The sequence below is a fragment of the Pongo pygmaeus genome, chromosome 3 (genome assembly GCF_028885625.2).
Source record: "Pongo pygmaeus isolate AG05252 chromosome 3, NHGRI_mPonPyg2-v2.0_pri, whole genome shotgun sequence".
NCBI lineage: Eukaryota > Metazoa > Chordata > Mammalia > Primates > Hominidae > Pongo > Pongo pygmaeus.
In genome coordinates this window covers 198,698,406-198,713,559 of record NC_072376.2, presented here as the reverse complement: position 1 = coordinate 198,713,559, position 15,154 = coordinate 198,698,406, and the positions used below count along the sequence as shown (strand labels likewise).

General features: G+C 38.6%; 1 protein-coding gene across 5 annotated transcripts in view; it reads right to left on the bottom strand.

Moving 5' to 3' along the window:
* The window catches only part of SNX25 (sorting nexin 25), a 152,500-nt gene that overhangs the window by 25,895 nt on the left and 111,451 nt on the right, over positions 1 to 15,154 (bottom strand). For all 5 annotated transcript variants that reach the window (XM_054484160.2, XM_054484162.2, XM_054484166.2 and 2 more), the window contains exons 10-11: positions 7,709 to 7,873; positions 971 to 1,102 (exon numbers count right to left, since the gene is read on the bottom strand). In XM_054484160.2, coding sequence (XP_054340135.1) covers positions 971 to 1,102; positions 7,709 to 7,873 — 297 coding nt within the window. The remainder of the gene's footprint in view (positions 1 to 970; positions 1,103 to 7,708; positions 7,874 to 15,154) is intronic.

Here is a 15,154-nt window from a genome sequence, read left to right as displayed (position 1 = left end):
TGATCCACTGCTCTCTGCCTTCCATGGAGAAATGTGTATTGCTCAGCAGCTTAGCTTAATGGGAGCACCAGCAAGTGCCAAAGACATACAGAAGGCACCTGGTTAGGCTCTCATGTACTGTGTGAACTTTCAGGGTAGGTCTTGGAGAACATGCTTTGTTTTGCTACCCAACCTAGAGATAAATTTAAGGTTGTGAATTTTGACCCTTTCCCAACCCCTGTAAGAGTGTCAAACCACTGGTTTGAGGGAAAGGCAGGGAAGCACAAAGATAAGCCATATTAAATACCAATGAGGACAAAAAAAGCACTCTCTTGCTCAGGACCTTGATATTTGCATATACTGTGGTTATGCAAATGACATTATATGACTTTCATCTCCAGGTTTCCACTTGACAGGCAGTAGGGGCAGGGGAGAAGCAAGTTGTCAACAGTAATAACATAAACACCTATACGCGTCTTTCCTCCTAAATGAAATTATTTTTATAGACAAATGAAAAGAGATACAGTATATTCTACAAACTCTTATCTCATATCCCTCAAAAAACAGCAAAATAATTCAAAAAATATATTCATTGAAGATTTCAGAGATACTGAAATTTAAGCAATTGAAGTCGGCAGGATGAAATTATCAGATGCACTTACATTTTTAGTTTTTCATCTCCAAGATTCAAAAAGTGCTTTCATTTCAACGCTTAATGGAAAAATAAATTGGTAATTCAAAGACATTAAAGTTGCTTTCAATTCCAGTGAACAGGAAGAACTTGCTGTTTGAAGTGGAGTGAGATCAGATCTGTACCAAGCAGTCATGAGTGAACTGGAGTGAAAATTATGGGGGAAGGAAGGTAGGACAAATATGGTCTAAAAGAATGAGTGTAAGTCTTCTACCCTCAATCTTCATTCTTCAGGATAAAATCTTTTTTAATAAAGTCAAACTTTTAAAATAAATTAAGAGGAAAAGCAGTCAAACCTACCTCTCCACTGGTGATGGAGGCTTTCCACATGCCAAGGTTTTCACACCACCAATCCGTTCTTGCCATGTGCAGCTGAAGGTCTGTGCGTTCTTTCTCTATTAGGATTATTTCATCCTTCAACTTGGAAACAATCTGCCACAGGGAAAATATCCTGGGAGTTATGAAAACACTTAAAACTATGCAATTCAGCAAAGTAGCAGGATTCAAAGTCAACACAAAATAATCAGCTGTGTTTTGATACACTAACAGTGAATAATCCAAAAACAAAATTAAGAAAAAAATTCCACTTACAATAGCATTAAAAAAATTCTTAGGGATTAATGTAAAGAAGGAAGTGAAATAATTCTACAATGAAAACTACAAAACACTGATGAAAGAGACTAAAGAAGATAAATATCTGTAAAGACATCCCATATTCATGGATTGGAAGAATTAATATTGCTGTCAGTACTACCCAAAGCAATCTACAGGTTCAATGCAATCCCCAACAAAATTTCAATAACATTTTTTTGCAGAAATAAAAAAAAATTCATTCTAAAATTCATATAGAATCTCAAGAGATCCTAAATGGCCAAAACAATTTTGAAGAGAACAAGGTTGGAAGACTCATACTTCTTGACTTCTAAACTTACTACAAAGCTACAATAATCAAAACAGTGTGGTACTGGCTTAAAGACAGACATATAGACCAAGGGAATATAGCCCAGAAATAATATATGGTAAAGTGATTTTCAGCAAGGGTGTCAAGACCATTCAATGGGGAAAGAACAGTGTTTTCAACAAATCATGCTGGGAAAATTGGACATTCACATGCAAAAGAATGAAGCTGGATCCTTGCCACCTAACCCTATATACAACAATTAAAGTAGATTAAAGATCTAAACAAAATAGCTAAAAATTATAAAACTCATAAAAGAGAATATAGGGTGCCACGCACGGTGGCTCACAACTGTAATCCTAGCACTTTGGGAGGCTGAGGCGGGTGGATCACCTGAGGTCAGGAGTTGGAGACCAGCCTGGCCAACATGGCAAAACCCTGTCACTACTAAAAATATAAAAATTAGCCAGGTGTGATGGGGGCAGTGGGGGGGCAGCGCCTATAATCCCAGCTACTCAGGAGGCTAAGGCAGGGGAATTGCTTGAACTCAGGGTTTGGAGGTTGCAGGGAGCCGAGACTGTGCCACTTCACTCCAGCCTGGGCAACAGAGTGAGACTCCATCTCAAAAAAAAAAAAAACCCAGAATACAGAGGGAAAGCTTCATCACATTGGATTTGGCTATGATTTCTTGGTTATGACACAAAAAGCACAGGCAACAAAAGAAGAAATAGACAAACTGGAATTCATCAAAATTAAAAACTCTGTGCATCAAAGAACACTACTGATATAGTAAAAATGCAAACCACAAAATATAAAAAAAATCTGCAAATCACCTCTCTGACAGAGGTTTCATCTCCAGATTATAGAAAACTCCTAAAACTCAACAAAACCATAAACAACCCAATTTAAAAATGCACAAAGGGTTTGAATAGACATTTCTCCAAAGAGGATACACAAATGGTCAATAAGGACATGAAAGGATGCTCAACATCACTAATCATTAGAGAAATGCAAATCAGAACCAAAATAAGATACCACCTCATAACCATTAGGATGACTACTATCCTAATGGTTATGAAATAAGAAATATAAGATGAATTGGTTATGAAATAAGAAATATCCTAATGGTTATGAAATAAGAAAATAACGAGTGTTGGTAGGGAGGACATGGAGAGATTGGAACCCTTGTGCACTGCTAGTTGGAATGTAAAATGGTATAGATGTTGTGGTAGAGAGTTTAATGATTCCTCAAAAAATTAAAAACAGAATTAGCATAGAACCCAGCAATTCTACTACTAGGTATATACCAAAAAGAATTGGAAGCAAGATCTTTTTCAGAGGTATTTGTATACCCACATTCTTTGTAACATTACTAACAATAGCCAAGAAGTGGAAGTGAATCAAGTGTCTATTGCTGGATAAATAGTTAGCAAAACAAAACGTGGTATAAACACGCAATGAAATATGATTCAGCCTTAAAAAGCAATGCAATTCTAACACATGCTACCACATGGATGAACCCTGAAGACATTATTCTAAGTGAAAAAAGCCAGTCACAGAAGGACAAATGTGTGATTCCACTAACATCAGGTACTCGGAGTAGTTAAATTCATAGAGATAAAAAATAGAATGATGGTTTTTCCAGAGCATGAGGGAGGGAAAAATGGGGAGGTATTGTTTAATAGATACAAAGTTTCAGTTTTTCATGATGAGAAAAGTTCTGGTGATGGAGGGTGGTGATGGTTGCAAAACACTAAAATGCTACTGCACAGCAAAAGAAATAATCAGCAGAAACAGCGGACAACCACAGAGTGCGAAAAAAATCTTCATGATCTACACATGCAACAAAGGACTGATATCCAGAATCTACAGAAAACTCAAACAAAGTAGCAAGAAAAAAATAAACAATCCCATCAAAAAGTGGACTAAGGACACGAATAGACAATTCTAAAAAGAAGAGACACAAATGGCCAACAAGCATATGAAAAAATGCTCAACATCACTAATTATCAGGGAAATGCAAATCAAAACCACAGTGCGATACCACCTTACTCCTGCAAGAATGGCCATAATAAAAAAATAAAAAGATAGTAGACGTCGGAGTAGATGTGGTAAAAAGGGAACATTTTTACAATGTTGGTGGGAACGTAAACTAGTACAACCACTATGGAAAACAGTATGGAGATTCCTTAAAGAACTAAAAGTAGATCTACTGTTTGATCCAGCAATCCCACTACTAGGGATCTACTCAGAGGAAAAGAAGTCATTATACAAAAAAGATATTTGCACAGGGATGTTTATAGCATCACAATTTGCAATTGCAAAAATATGGAACCAGCCCAAATGCCCATTAATTAACAAGTGGATAAAGAAAATGTGGTATGTATAGAGCATAGAATACTACTCAGCCATAAAAAGGAATGAAATAATGGCCTTCACAGCAACCTGGATGGAATTTGAGACTATTATTCTAAGTGGAGTAACTCAGGCATGGAAAACCAAACATCGTATGTTCTCACTCATAAGTGGGAGCTAAGCTATGAGGACACAAAGGCATGAGAATGATACACTGGACATTGGGGACTTGGGAAAGGGTTGGCGGGGGATGAGGGATAAAAGACTACACACTGGGTACAGTGTACACTGCTTGGGTGATGGGTATACCAAAATCTCAGAAAGCACCACTAAAGAATTTATTCATGTAACCAAACACCACCTGCTCCCTAAAAACGTATTGAAATAAAAAATAAATTTTTAAAAATAGCTAAAATGGTAAATGTTGTTATATATACTTTACCAGAATTTACAAAAATAAATAATATATTTTAAATGCTATGCTCGCCATCTCTTCAGATTTCTTTTATGAGAGAGCCTATAGGGTTATGTAACTTTGTAGTTTGAGGACAGCAGCTTTGCTCCAAAACTCTCCTGAATATGCAGTGTACAAGGGCTCTTTCCTTCCTCAGAAAGCCTGCAGGAAGTACTCCTTGCCTATGCCATTGTCCTGCATTTTATCATCAATTTTATTTTCATGTCTGTTTTAATTCCATAACCAGCATATTTGCTCCTTGAGGACAGGTGTCACTCTATGTTACACTGAATCTTAACAGTGACTTACACAGCACCATGCATTTACTCATCACTTGTGTTACTGAGATTCTTCATGGTTAATGGTTTATTCCCAACATTACCCTAGAATTGGACAGTTTGCTCCAGACTCACAATATCTCTGTAGAGGCAAAAAACAAAAAACAAAAAAACCTAGGCAGTAAATTTCAGGAATCAAACTAAAAGTCTAATTTTACTATCCAGTAGCTCATTACACTGCTGGTACAGAGATCTGTGAGAGAAGGAGGGTTAAGCAAACCACTGGCATTCTGTATTGAGGAGAAGTCTGCACCACTATGTATCACAGGAAAATGATCTGATTAATAATTAGATATTTAATCCAGAAAAGTCTTACTATTACAAGATTTTGGGGGTGGGATATGTTAATTGCTAGATTGCCAAAACCTTTTTCAACATCAATCTTAAGGTTTTTTGTTTTTGTTTTGTGTGTGTGTGTGTGTGTGTGTGTGTGTGTGTGTGAGACTTTTTCACTCTACTGCCCAGGCTGGAGTGCAATGGCATGATCTCGGCTGACTGCAACATCTGCCTCACGAGTTCAAGTGATTCTTGTGTCTCAGCCTCCTGAGTAGCTAGGATCACAGGCACCCGCCACCACGACAGGCTAATTGTATTTTTAGTAGAGGCGGGGTTTCACCACATTGGCCAGGCTGGTCTCAAACTTCTGACCTCAGGTCATCTGCCTGCCTTGGCCTCCCAAAGTGCTGGGATTATAGGCATGAGCCACCACTCCCAGCCAATCTTAAGTTTTTAAAAAAATTATTAATTTTTTACCAACGTAAGTAAAAGACAAAAGGAGGACTATGTCTTCTGGAGAGAAGGATCAGCTGCCTTCCATCCTCAGAGCCCTTTCAGCCCCGTACACAACTGCCAGAAGCAGAGTGCTCCGTGAGCAGCCTGTGGACAATCTGATTACACAGCAAATGTAGATCAGAGAGTAGAGTTCAAATTAAGCCACAGTACCAGTGAATCATTCCAAGTTTCTTGAGAATTCTTTCATATAACCGTAGCTAAGAATGTTTATTCCATGGTTATCAGAAGTTATTTTAAGAAAGGCTGAAGAATGTCTTTCAAACAAACCAAGGAGAAAATAATTCAATGAATATTCTCTAGCTCATCTTTCATACTGTTACCCATAGATGCACTTTAATTTATAATGAGATGAATCCAGAATAAATAAGACAACTGTTCTTAAAGAACATGCCATATTGCAGATACTGATGATCTGCCATGCCGACGAATTCCGTTTATCATCTCAGACATGTTCTTGTCACTGGGAAGACTATCAGGTTTTCGAGTTCTGTATGTAGTAAACGGGAATGACTCCATGTAAGGGGAGAATGAACTATTTCTTATGACAATCCAGGAAACCTGGCCATTTGTTTCCTTTTCAGAGTACCACTAACGCTCTCTTATTTTTTATTGATTGATTGATTCATGGAGTCTTACTGTGTCACCCAGGCTGGAGTGCAGTGGCATGATCTTGGCTCACGCAACTTCTGCCTCCCGGGTTCAAGAGATTCTCCTGCCTCACCCTCCTGAGTAGCTGGGATTACCAGTGCATGCCATCATGCCTGGCTAATTTTTGTATTTTTAGTAGACACGGGGTTTCACCATGTTGGCCAGGCTGGCCTCGAGCTCCTGACCTCAAGTGATCCACCCGCCTCAGCCTCCTAAAGTGCTGGGATTACAGGTGTGAGCCACCGCGCCTAGCCACTTTTTTTTTTTTTTTTTTTTTTGAGACTATTGCCCAGTCTGGAGTGCAGTAACATGATCATGGCTCACTGCAGCCTTGACTTTCCAGACTCAGGAGATCTTCCTTTCTCAGCCTACCTAGTAGCTGGGGACTACAAGCATCCACTACCATGCTGGGCTAATTTGTTTTTTTTAATTTTTACTAGAAATGGGGTCTCCGTATGTTGCCCAGGCTGCTCTCAAACTCCTGGGCTCAAGCGATCCACCCATCTCGGCTTCCCAAAGATTACAGGCATGAGCCATTGTGCAGCTAGCCCATCACTAACAATTATTAAAGTGATGCTCATATTAAACTTCTTCCTACATAATTTTGTAAAAATATTACTAATAACCAACATGACACACCTTTGCAGGACTTTTTTCCTTCTTCTTTTTTGCTTTTTCTTTGTTAAAGAAAACTCACTGTTTAACTAGACAGTAACTGGATTGTAGATGAATAGATATTTTAATTGTAAATTGCTGATAGGCTCATGATACCAGTTTTTCTTACATCTTGTTTCAGGGATATTCTCCTACTATAAAAGCATTTGAATGTCCACAGAAAGAGTATAAAGAAGACTCAATAGGATTGGGCACCTGCTCACAGAAAACCCAATGTGACTCACTGAAATTGCTTTATTCTAAGTTGCTCTCATGTTGACCACTTGAAATCCTCAAACACACATTCAGAAAGTGCCAGAGACCAATCTGGCAGATCAAAGAGCATCAGCCATATCTATATTAGAGAAACCTCCTTGTTGAATTCTAAAGAGCAAAACACAAAGCAAAAAGCCACACCACAGCTTGGGTTTGAGAAAGGCCAATTAGTGAAATGCTGTTTACATTTTTAAACTTTCAAATTGTTGCTTTCTAGCAAAACAATTTATTTCCCATACAGTACTGTAAGGTTCCCTAAATTGCACCTGCAGCAGTTGAAAGAAAACATTATTTTTTTCAAAAGACTGTCCTTGAGTATTTAATTAACTTTCCAGAAATGACCATAGCACAAGAGAAAGCTTAGCCCCTTCCCCAAAGGCCCTGCAGGCAAAGCAGATGCAAAGAACAGTTACTCACAGTTGAAACTGAGAAAGAACTCCAAACCCTAAGAGATTAAAAACAAATGCTTTTCTAATTCTATCCTAGAAGCAAAAAAATAACAATGGAACTTGTTCATGGTTAAAATTATTTTAAAAGAAACTGATACTTCGCAACCTCAACTGAAAACTACCAAATTAGACAAATGTTAACTTTCAAAGACAACCTTGAAAGCAAAGAGTTACCTTCTTGTCAGGTTTTGGTGCATTTTGAATAGAATTTAGAGCTTGCCTTTTATATTCAAGTTTCTCATTTAGTTCTCGCAGTTTGTTTACAGCAAAACTGGCTTGTTCATTGATCTGATTGGTACCGTCATCCACAGCTTCCTCACCAGCCTCATCTCTTGGGCCCTGGGGGGAGAGTCACATACCACCATATCTTAATGATAGAAAATTCAGTAATTATTATCTGTCACAATACCCTGTTGCAAAATACTACATTCCAGTAAGGAAAGAATACTAAAGTAGAAAATTTAGACTGCTTTTTCTCAGCAAAGAGAAAAATCAAAGTCTTTGGAACTAAAGTAAACGGTGTTCAGACTGCAAAAAGGAAACATTTTATAGCCTAAAGAAAGGGGGGGAAATCCCATGCCATTGTTTCCCAAGTGGTACCTCTAAGGAAATCTGCATAGAACAAGGGACGGCAACTCAGTTATCTTCCCAACTCAACCTGAATATTCTGTACCTAATCTTCAACCAAGACACTGACATTTGGGTTCTTGCCAGTCTCCTATTATTAAAAACTCATGCAAGTCCCTCTAAAAGAAAATTACCATATTCCCATGAGTGAAAGTATTTTCAGTATATACTTTGTTCAGTCCTTCTCTTGATATATTCTACAAATCAATAGGTATATTATTTTACAAGTAAAATAGCATTTGAAAGTGACTTAATATTCGTAAGAACTCTGTAACTTGGAAAAGTCTGGCTAGATTACCCAACAGCACATGAATTAGATTCAAGAGTAGCAACAGTAATGCAGGGCACTGCAGAGAACTGCTGAGATCTAGCTTCTGGTTTATCCTGAACTTTCTTCCAGGTTTTCTTGTTCCAGCTTTTAGTAATTGTAACAACAGTAAATTAAAATTTTTTGAAGGAAAAATAAAGTACCAATGGTCATAGAAAAATAGGCTGTCACTTTTTTTTTTTTTTTTTGAGACAGAGTCTTACTCTGTTGCTCAGGCTGGAGTGCAGTGGCGTGATCTCAGCTCACTGCAACCTCTGCCTCCCGGGTCCAAGCCATTCTCCTGCCTCAGCCTCCCAAGTAGCTGGTACTACAGGAGCCCACCACTGTCCAGATAATTTTTGTATTTTTAGTAGAGACAGGGTTTCACCATGTTGGCCAGGCTGGTCTTGAACTCCTGACCTCAAGTGATCCACCTGCCTCGTCCTCCCAAAGTGTTGGAATTACAGATGTGAGCCACTGTGCCCGGCCCATATGTTCTTTTAACTGGTTGTCTATAAACAGATATATAAAATGATATATAATTTCATACTTTGTATTCATTTGAATGGGTATTCTGCCTTCTTCATATAACGTACAATGCTGGGTATTGAGGGTATTATCATCTTCAAAATTATCATTTTTACGTCAGCATTGTATGAGAATAATTAGAATAACAATGGCATTGAGAATTTATGAGGCGCATTCCTAATGATGCTCCTGTAATAGGTTGATTCTGCTTCATTGCTATCCCATATGTACAAAAACAAATACTATCATGCATAAACTTTTTTCTACATTTTAATTATTTTCCTAGGATAAATTTCCAAAAGTTCCCACTTCTAGAGATTATTGGAACAAAGAGTAGGAGCTCTGGAAAGGTCAGTTATGCATCAGCCCTCTTTGAATCCAAGGTGAAAGTAGACATTTCTTCCTATTTGTTTACTGTTACCTCACATCAAATGTCAGTTCACATCCTTATTCAATTTATCTGCTGAGTATAGATGTTTTAATTAATTTGAATAACCTCTTTTATGGCATTTGCTGTAAAATTAACTATCTTAATTTCTGAAGTACAGAGATAACATAGATACAACAAACTGTGACCTATCAAAAATAAAATGCAATAAATAGTTAGTTTTGGACTAATCAGTTCAGTGATTTTATATGTAAAGAACCAAGTAACAAAACTTAAAAAAAAAAGAATGTATATGAAGTTCAGACAACCAACAGTTCAGAGACCTCAATTAGATGACTTCTAATACCATCAAGAGCAAGCACTTGAGTCCTCAGGGCTGGAGATAGTGAACTGGACAGAAAGAAAAAATCCGCGATAAATCATAATCTTTCTATGTAAGATGACTATAAAACAATTTGTTTCTCTTCGTACAAACCTTAAAACTCATAGGGGTCACTAACAGTAAATAAGAGGTGGCAACTGGAGCTATCCAAAATGATTGCATATGCTATAAGAAAACTAGACTTAACGTGTGGCTTAGCTAACAGAGCAGGAGCATCGCCATCTTGGACAAGCACCGCCATTTTAAAGTTTCCCTTGACCAAAAACTGCCTAAATCCAAAGGGCATCAGCCTAATGGCTAAGGTCAGCAAGATCATAAACCACAAATGCCATCTCCAACCAGAAACATTCCAACCCTAAGATAAATCCCTCCCCGACCAGAGACATGCCAGCCCCGAGATAACCTCCCCTCCAGCAAGGGAGATGTCAGCCCCAAGACAACCTCCCCTCTGACCAGAGACATTCCAACCCTGCAATAAACTTCTCCTCCACACAGAAACATTCCAAGCCTGTGATAAGCTCTCTCACCCTAAAACCAATAAATACTCTTAGTCTGTAAGAGAGAGAGTTTTCCTGACTGAAATCAGCCAGAAGCCCCTCTCAGGTTTATTCTCCAAAACAAACCTGTCTTTGACTGTTGAGCCACTTTTCGTGCTTCTTTCCTTTCTTTAACTCTTACATTTGATGCTGAAACCCAGGATGGGTGTTGGGGATAGAGGCTCTCTCGCAACCCAGGAAGCAGTGGGCAGCAGCAGCCCATCCCGCTGGATCCTGAGAGTCTCCGGCCACTCACCCTGTCTTGTCTCTCACTTCACTTTTCGAGTGATTTGCGTGAGGAAGACAACTAACCAAGGGGACTGTGAGGCTCCGTCTGGGGCTACTCACAGGTGGGTTCTTAAAACCCTCAGGTCTCAGGAATCCACCTCTGACTGCCCACAGTGGGTATTTAGCTCTCTAACCCTTGTCCCCTCCTCCTCCCTCCTCCTCCCTTCTCTCTCTCTTTCTCTCTCTGTCTGTCTTCCTCATGTGGCTCCAATCCAAGAGGCCCTTTGCTGATTCCAACTGGAACATCCAACATCGGACACTAATCCAGCCGACTGTTAAAATCTGCCTTCCCCAGGCTTTCAAGCGGTACCCACGTAAGTCAGGTCTGCTGTCCTGATCCTCAGAGGACCGGTAGGACTAAGCTAGAAGAAATCTTGGGGATGCCCAGTTTCTTCTTAGCTTAACCGTCCTCTTTAGGAAAGAGGACACTGGGTCTCTGTCTTTTGTCTGGGGATGCCTGGAACAAAAACAGACACCCTCGGCCTCTTCTCACCAGTCCACATGGGTGCCAAACAATCCCACATTCCCACGTCCTCTCCACTGAGCTGTCTCCTTCACAACCTCACCAAATTTGGCTTATAAGAAGCATAAAGCCAAAGCATTTGGTTTTTTATTGCAACACAGCCTGGCCGCAATATAAATTAGATAATGACAACCGATGGCCTGAAAATGGCACCTTTGACTTTCAAATTCTCAGGGACCTTGACAACTTTATAACCACGAATAGCAAATGGCAAGAAGTTCTCTATATTCTTTTCTACCTTAGATCCCAACCCTCCCTATGTCAAGCTTGCACCCCTCATGAAATCCTTCTTCTTAATGAAAACCCTCCCTGGGTCTCTCCTTCCTCTGAAACTCCTTCCTTTGAAACCCCTTCCTTGGAAACCCTTTTGAGCCTGCAGATGAACCCCCTCCGTATTCTCATTCCCCTGCATCTTCTCCTCGCCTGTTCAAACCTCCAACCCGGTGGCCCCTCCTGCCCGCAAGCCTTCAGTCCCAAATCCTGCTCCTCCTCCTTCTCCACCTGTTACCTGTTCAAAAACTACTCCAACCAGTCAATCCGCCATTCTCCCTGTCCAGGAAGCGCCTGGTGCTGAAGGCACTGCTCGCATTCATGTCCCTTTCTCCATGTTTGATTTGTCGCAGATCGAATAGCATCTGGGATCTTTTTCTGAAAATCCCTCTCATTATCACAGGGAATTCCTACACATAACCCAATCCTTTAATTTAACTTGGCATGACAATTATATAATTCTAACCTCCACCCTCACCCCTGATAAGAAAGCGCTCAGCTTAATTAAAATGGATATCCAAGCTACGAGTATATTCAAAAGGCCTTTATGTTTTCCTCTTCATAAATCTTGTTTTCCTGGAAAAGGTTTTCTCCTAGTCAACTGAATTACTTTTTTCCACTTTGTCTTGCCACTCTTGGTGCATGTATGAAAGACCCTAAAATGACATCTGGTGGCCTGGGGCTCCTTGGGAAAACAGAAAAGGTGCCACAAATCCCGTTTTGGGAAAAAATCTGTTTTCCTTATGGAACCCCTGGAATTAGAGGTGAGTAAGTACGTCTCAAAATCTGTCTTTGTCTTCCAGCTATACGTGTTTATTAGGCCCTGGAAATTGTTTTCCTAGCTCTGTTCTTAAAGGGCCTCACCCAAAGGCCAATAATCCAACTGGGAAATTAGAAAAAAAAAATCTTATAACTACTAGATCTTCTTCCGGTTGTCTGTGTGGCTATACATGTGTTGTGTGCAATGTCTATTAAAAGAACTCTAATTAACTGGCCTAAGAAAAATAAGTGCTTAAATCAAATACTTTTAAGGGAAAAGTAAAAGCTATGGGATCTTTCAGTTCACGAGACTAAAACTTACTGGTACAGTAAGATCAGAAATGTCTTAAGAATTGCCAGCATCCATTTTTGTTTGCATTTATTGATCAAGCAATTTCATACTTATCTCTGCCGAATACTAGAAGGTGTCAAAATTTGGCACAGAGGCTACAAAATTATAACTCAGCCCAGACAGAATAATCTTTCTTGGGTAATTTTTTAATAAATGAAACATTAATATTGGTTTAATAAAGTTAGCTACATCTTGAACTATTTAGTGGAATACCCGAACTTCTAATCTGGTGGCCTTAGGCAGTCTAGTCCACTGACATGAAGGAAGTTTGTTTTGGGAAAGGACTGTTACCATCTTTGTTTCAAAGCTAAACTGTAAACCAAGTTAATAAACAAAAATAGATAAGGCCTGGGGACATGTGAAATTAGCCATACCCCCTAGCTATGCAGAAGATATTAAAGAAAAGATAATTTATATAAAAAAGTATCTTACATGGTAAATTCTTGTCCTAAAGTAAATTAACTGGTTGTTTAAAGACAGGGATGTTTACAACAAATCAGAAAGTTGAGGCATGTCAGAGATTGTCTGTGTAAGTCGTGAAAAATTTTATAAAAGGGAATTCATACAAGAAATGTTGTACAATTTAAAAGTGATTAAGCCTCCTGAATGCTTTATAAAATGCTACTATAACTCTTAGCTGTACAACCTGCCTGCTTCGCAGCTAGGGAAGGCCCAGGACACATGGAGTTAAATGCTGGAGTAAGTCAGACCTCACCCGCACTTCTGTCTAGGTCCTAGGCTCTCCACCTAGTACATAATTAAAATCCCAAACTTACCAACAAAAGTAAAGGTTGCTAAAAGTTAACACTGTAACATGTATTTAAGACTATTGAAAAAACATTTTACATATACTTTTGGTAAAAAGATTATAAGGAGGCATAAGAATGTGGATTTTTGCCTAGATTAAAAGGTTAAAGAATTGTTTTAAGTTGAATAAAATAAAAATGAAGGTTTAAGCAAGTTTTGGAAGGTAAATTGTAAAGGAAATTCCATGTGTAAACATATTGGCTAAAGTTGAAGGGGTATCATCCAGTTTTTCTGTAAATTGAGCATTAAAATAAAAGCACAACAGGTTTTTCTTAAAGCACTAACCTGCTCTTTAACAAAAATGATAAAGGGTTAAAAAGGGTCTATAAAAATCTTAACTTGTGGTCAAACATTAAAATAGGGTAAATGTGTCTATAGGTTTATTAAAAATTGAGTTCAACATTAATAGCACACTAATATAAAAGTAAAATTTGGCTTATTTGGTATAAAATAATATAGGAAGAATTGTCAAATATAAAATGGTGTTCGGCTCTCCTTGGGCTATGTTTGTATAAATAAGTTATTGGTATGCGTTCCAACGTTATGGGAGACGCCTATAATTCTGATGTATCTTAATGTATGTTATCAGTAGTAATTATAATTGTTATGTTAAAATTATTTTGTGCCACACAGGTAACAGATTTCCTTGTCAATTGTGTCTTTAACTATGGCTACCCTAAAACTTTTGGTCATCCATAAACAATTGTTGTCTTGTTTTGGTCCTCTTTAGAAGGTGGTTTTATAATCAGCTATAAAGCTCTAACAGGTGCTCTCAAATGCAAGTTTCTGATAACTTTGGAGATTGTGACATCAGAATAGAGGAAACATGTTCAGGACTCTTGAATAGCTAAAATGTTCATTAATGTCAAGCAGGACAGGAATTAACTGCACGAACTGAACTAACAGGAGACTGGAGTGACCTTTCTGACATTTTGCTTAAAATATTGCTAATCCTTTGTTTTGCTTTTCAGAGTCAAAGTAACTTTTCTTTTGGGCTATTGACAGCTTTTAACAATTTAGTATACTCCCATGAACAAAATTTGGAGCATACTTGTTTCTCTCTACCTGACTTTCTCCAGAATTTGGAAACTATCTCTGAGTATTCTTAAGTTATGGCAATATAGTTATTTGCATAAGTGCAATAAGAATCTGTTTTCTTTTGTAACAGGACACAATTGGAAAAACTCGTTATTTTTACCAATGCTTCGACTGGAATGGTGTGCTTTCCTTTAAGGAATCAAACTTGACTTATGAAGCCAATAAAGCCCTTGGAAAACTGGCCCCATATTTTGTGTACACAGTCCCTGTACAGGGTTTCTGATCTGTGATGAGTAAAGAACGTCACTTTCTGACAGGCCAGGAACCCCACGTTATCTTGGAATCTCAAGAGGAGAAAAATCACCCAACTCATAGTTATCTGACAGTACAAATCCATGGCTGGGCTTGGCTTTAAAAAGGTCTTATCTGAGATTCCTTCTGCGGAACAAAGTTTCATCAAAGCCAATTTAAAAGGTCTATTTAATAAATAATTCTTCTTACTGCGCTGTATGCAAATAATGAAACCAATATAATACAGCAAATCAGTCCTACCATGATTTGTCTTTTTTTTTTTTTTGAGACAGAGTCTCACATTGTCGCCCAGGCTGGAGTGCAGTGGCATGATCTTGGCTCACTGTAACCTCTGCCTCCCAGGTTCAAGTGATTCTCCTGCCTCAGCCTCCCAAGTAGCTGGGACTACAGACGCGTGCTATCACACCCAGCTAATTTTTTGTATTTTTACTAGAGACGGGGTTTCACTGTGTTGGCCAGGCTGGTCTCAAACTCCTGACCTCATGATCCACCTGCCTCAGCCT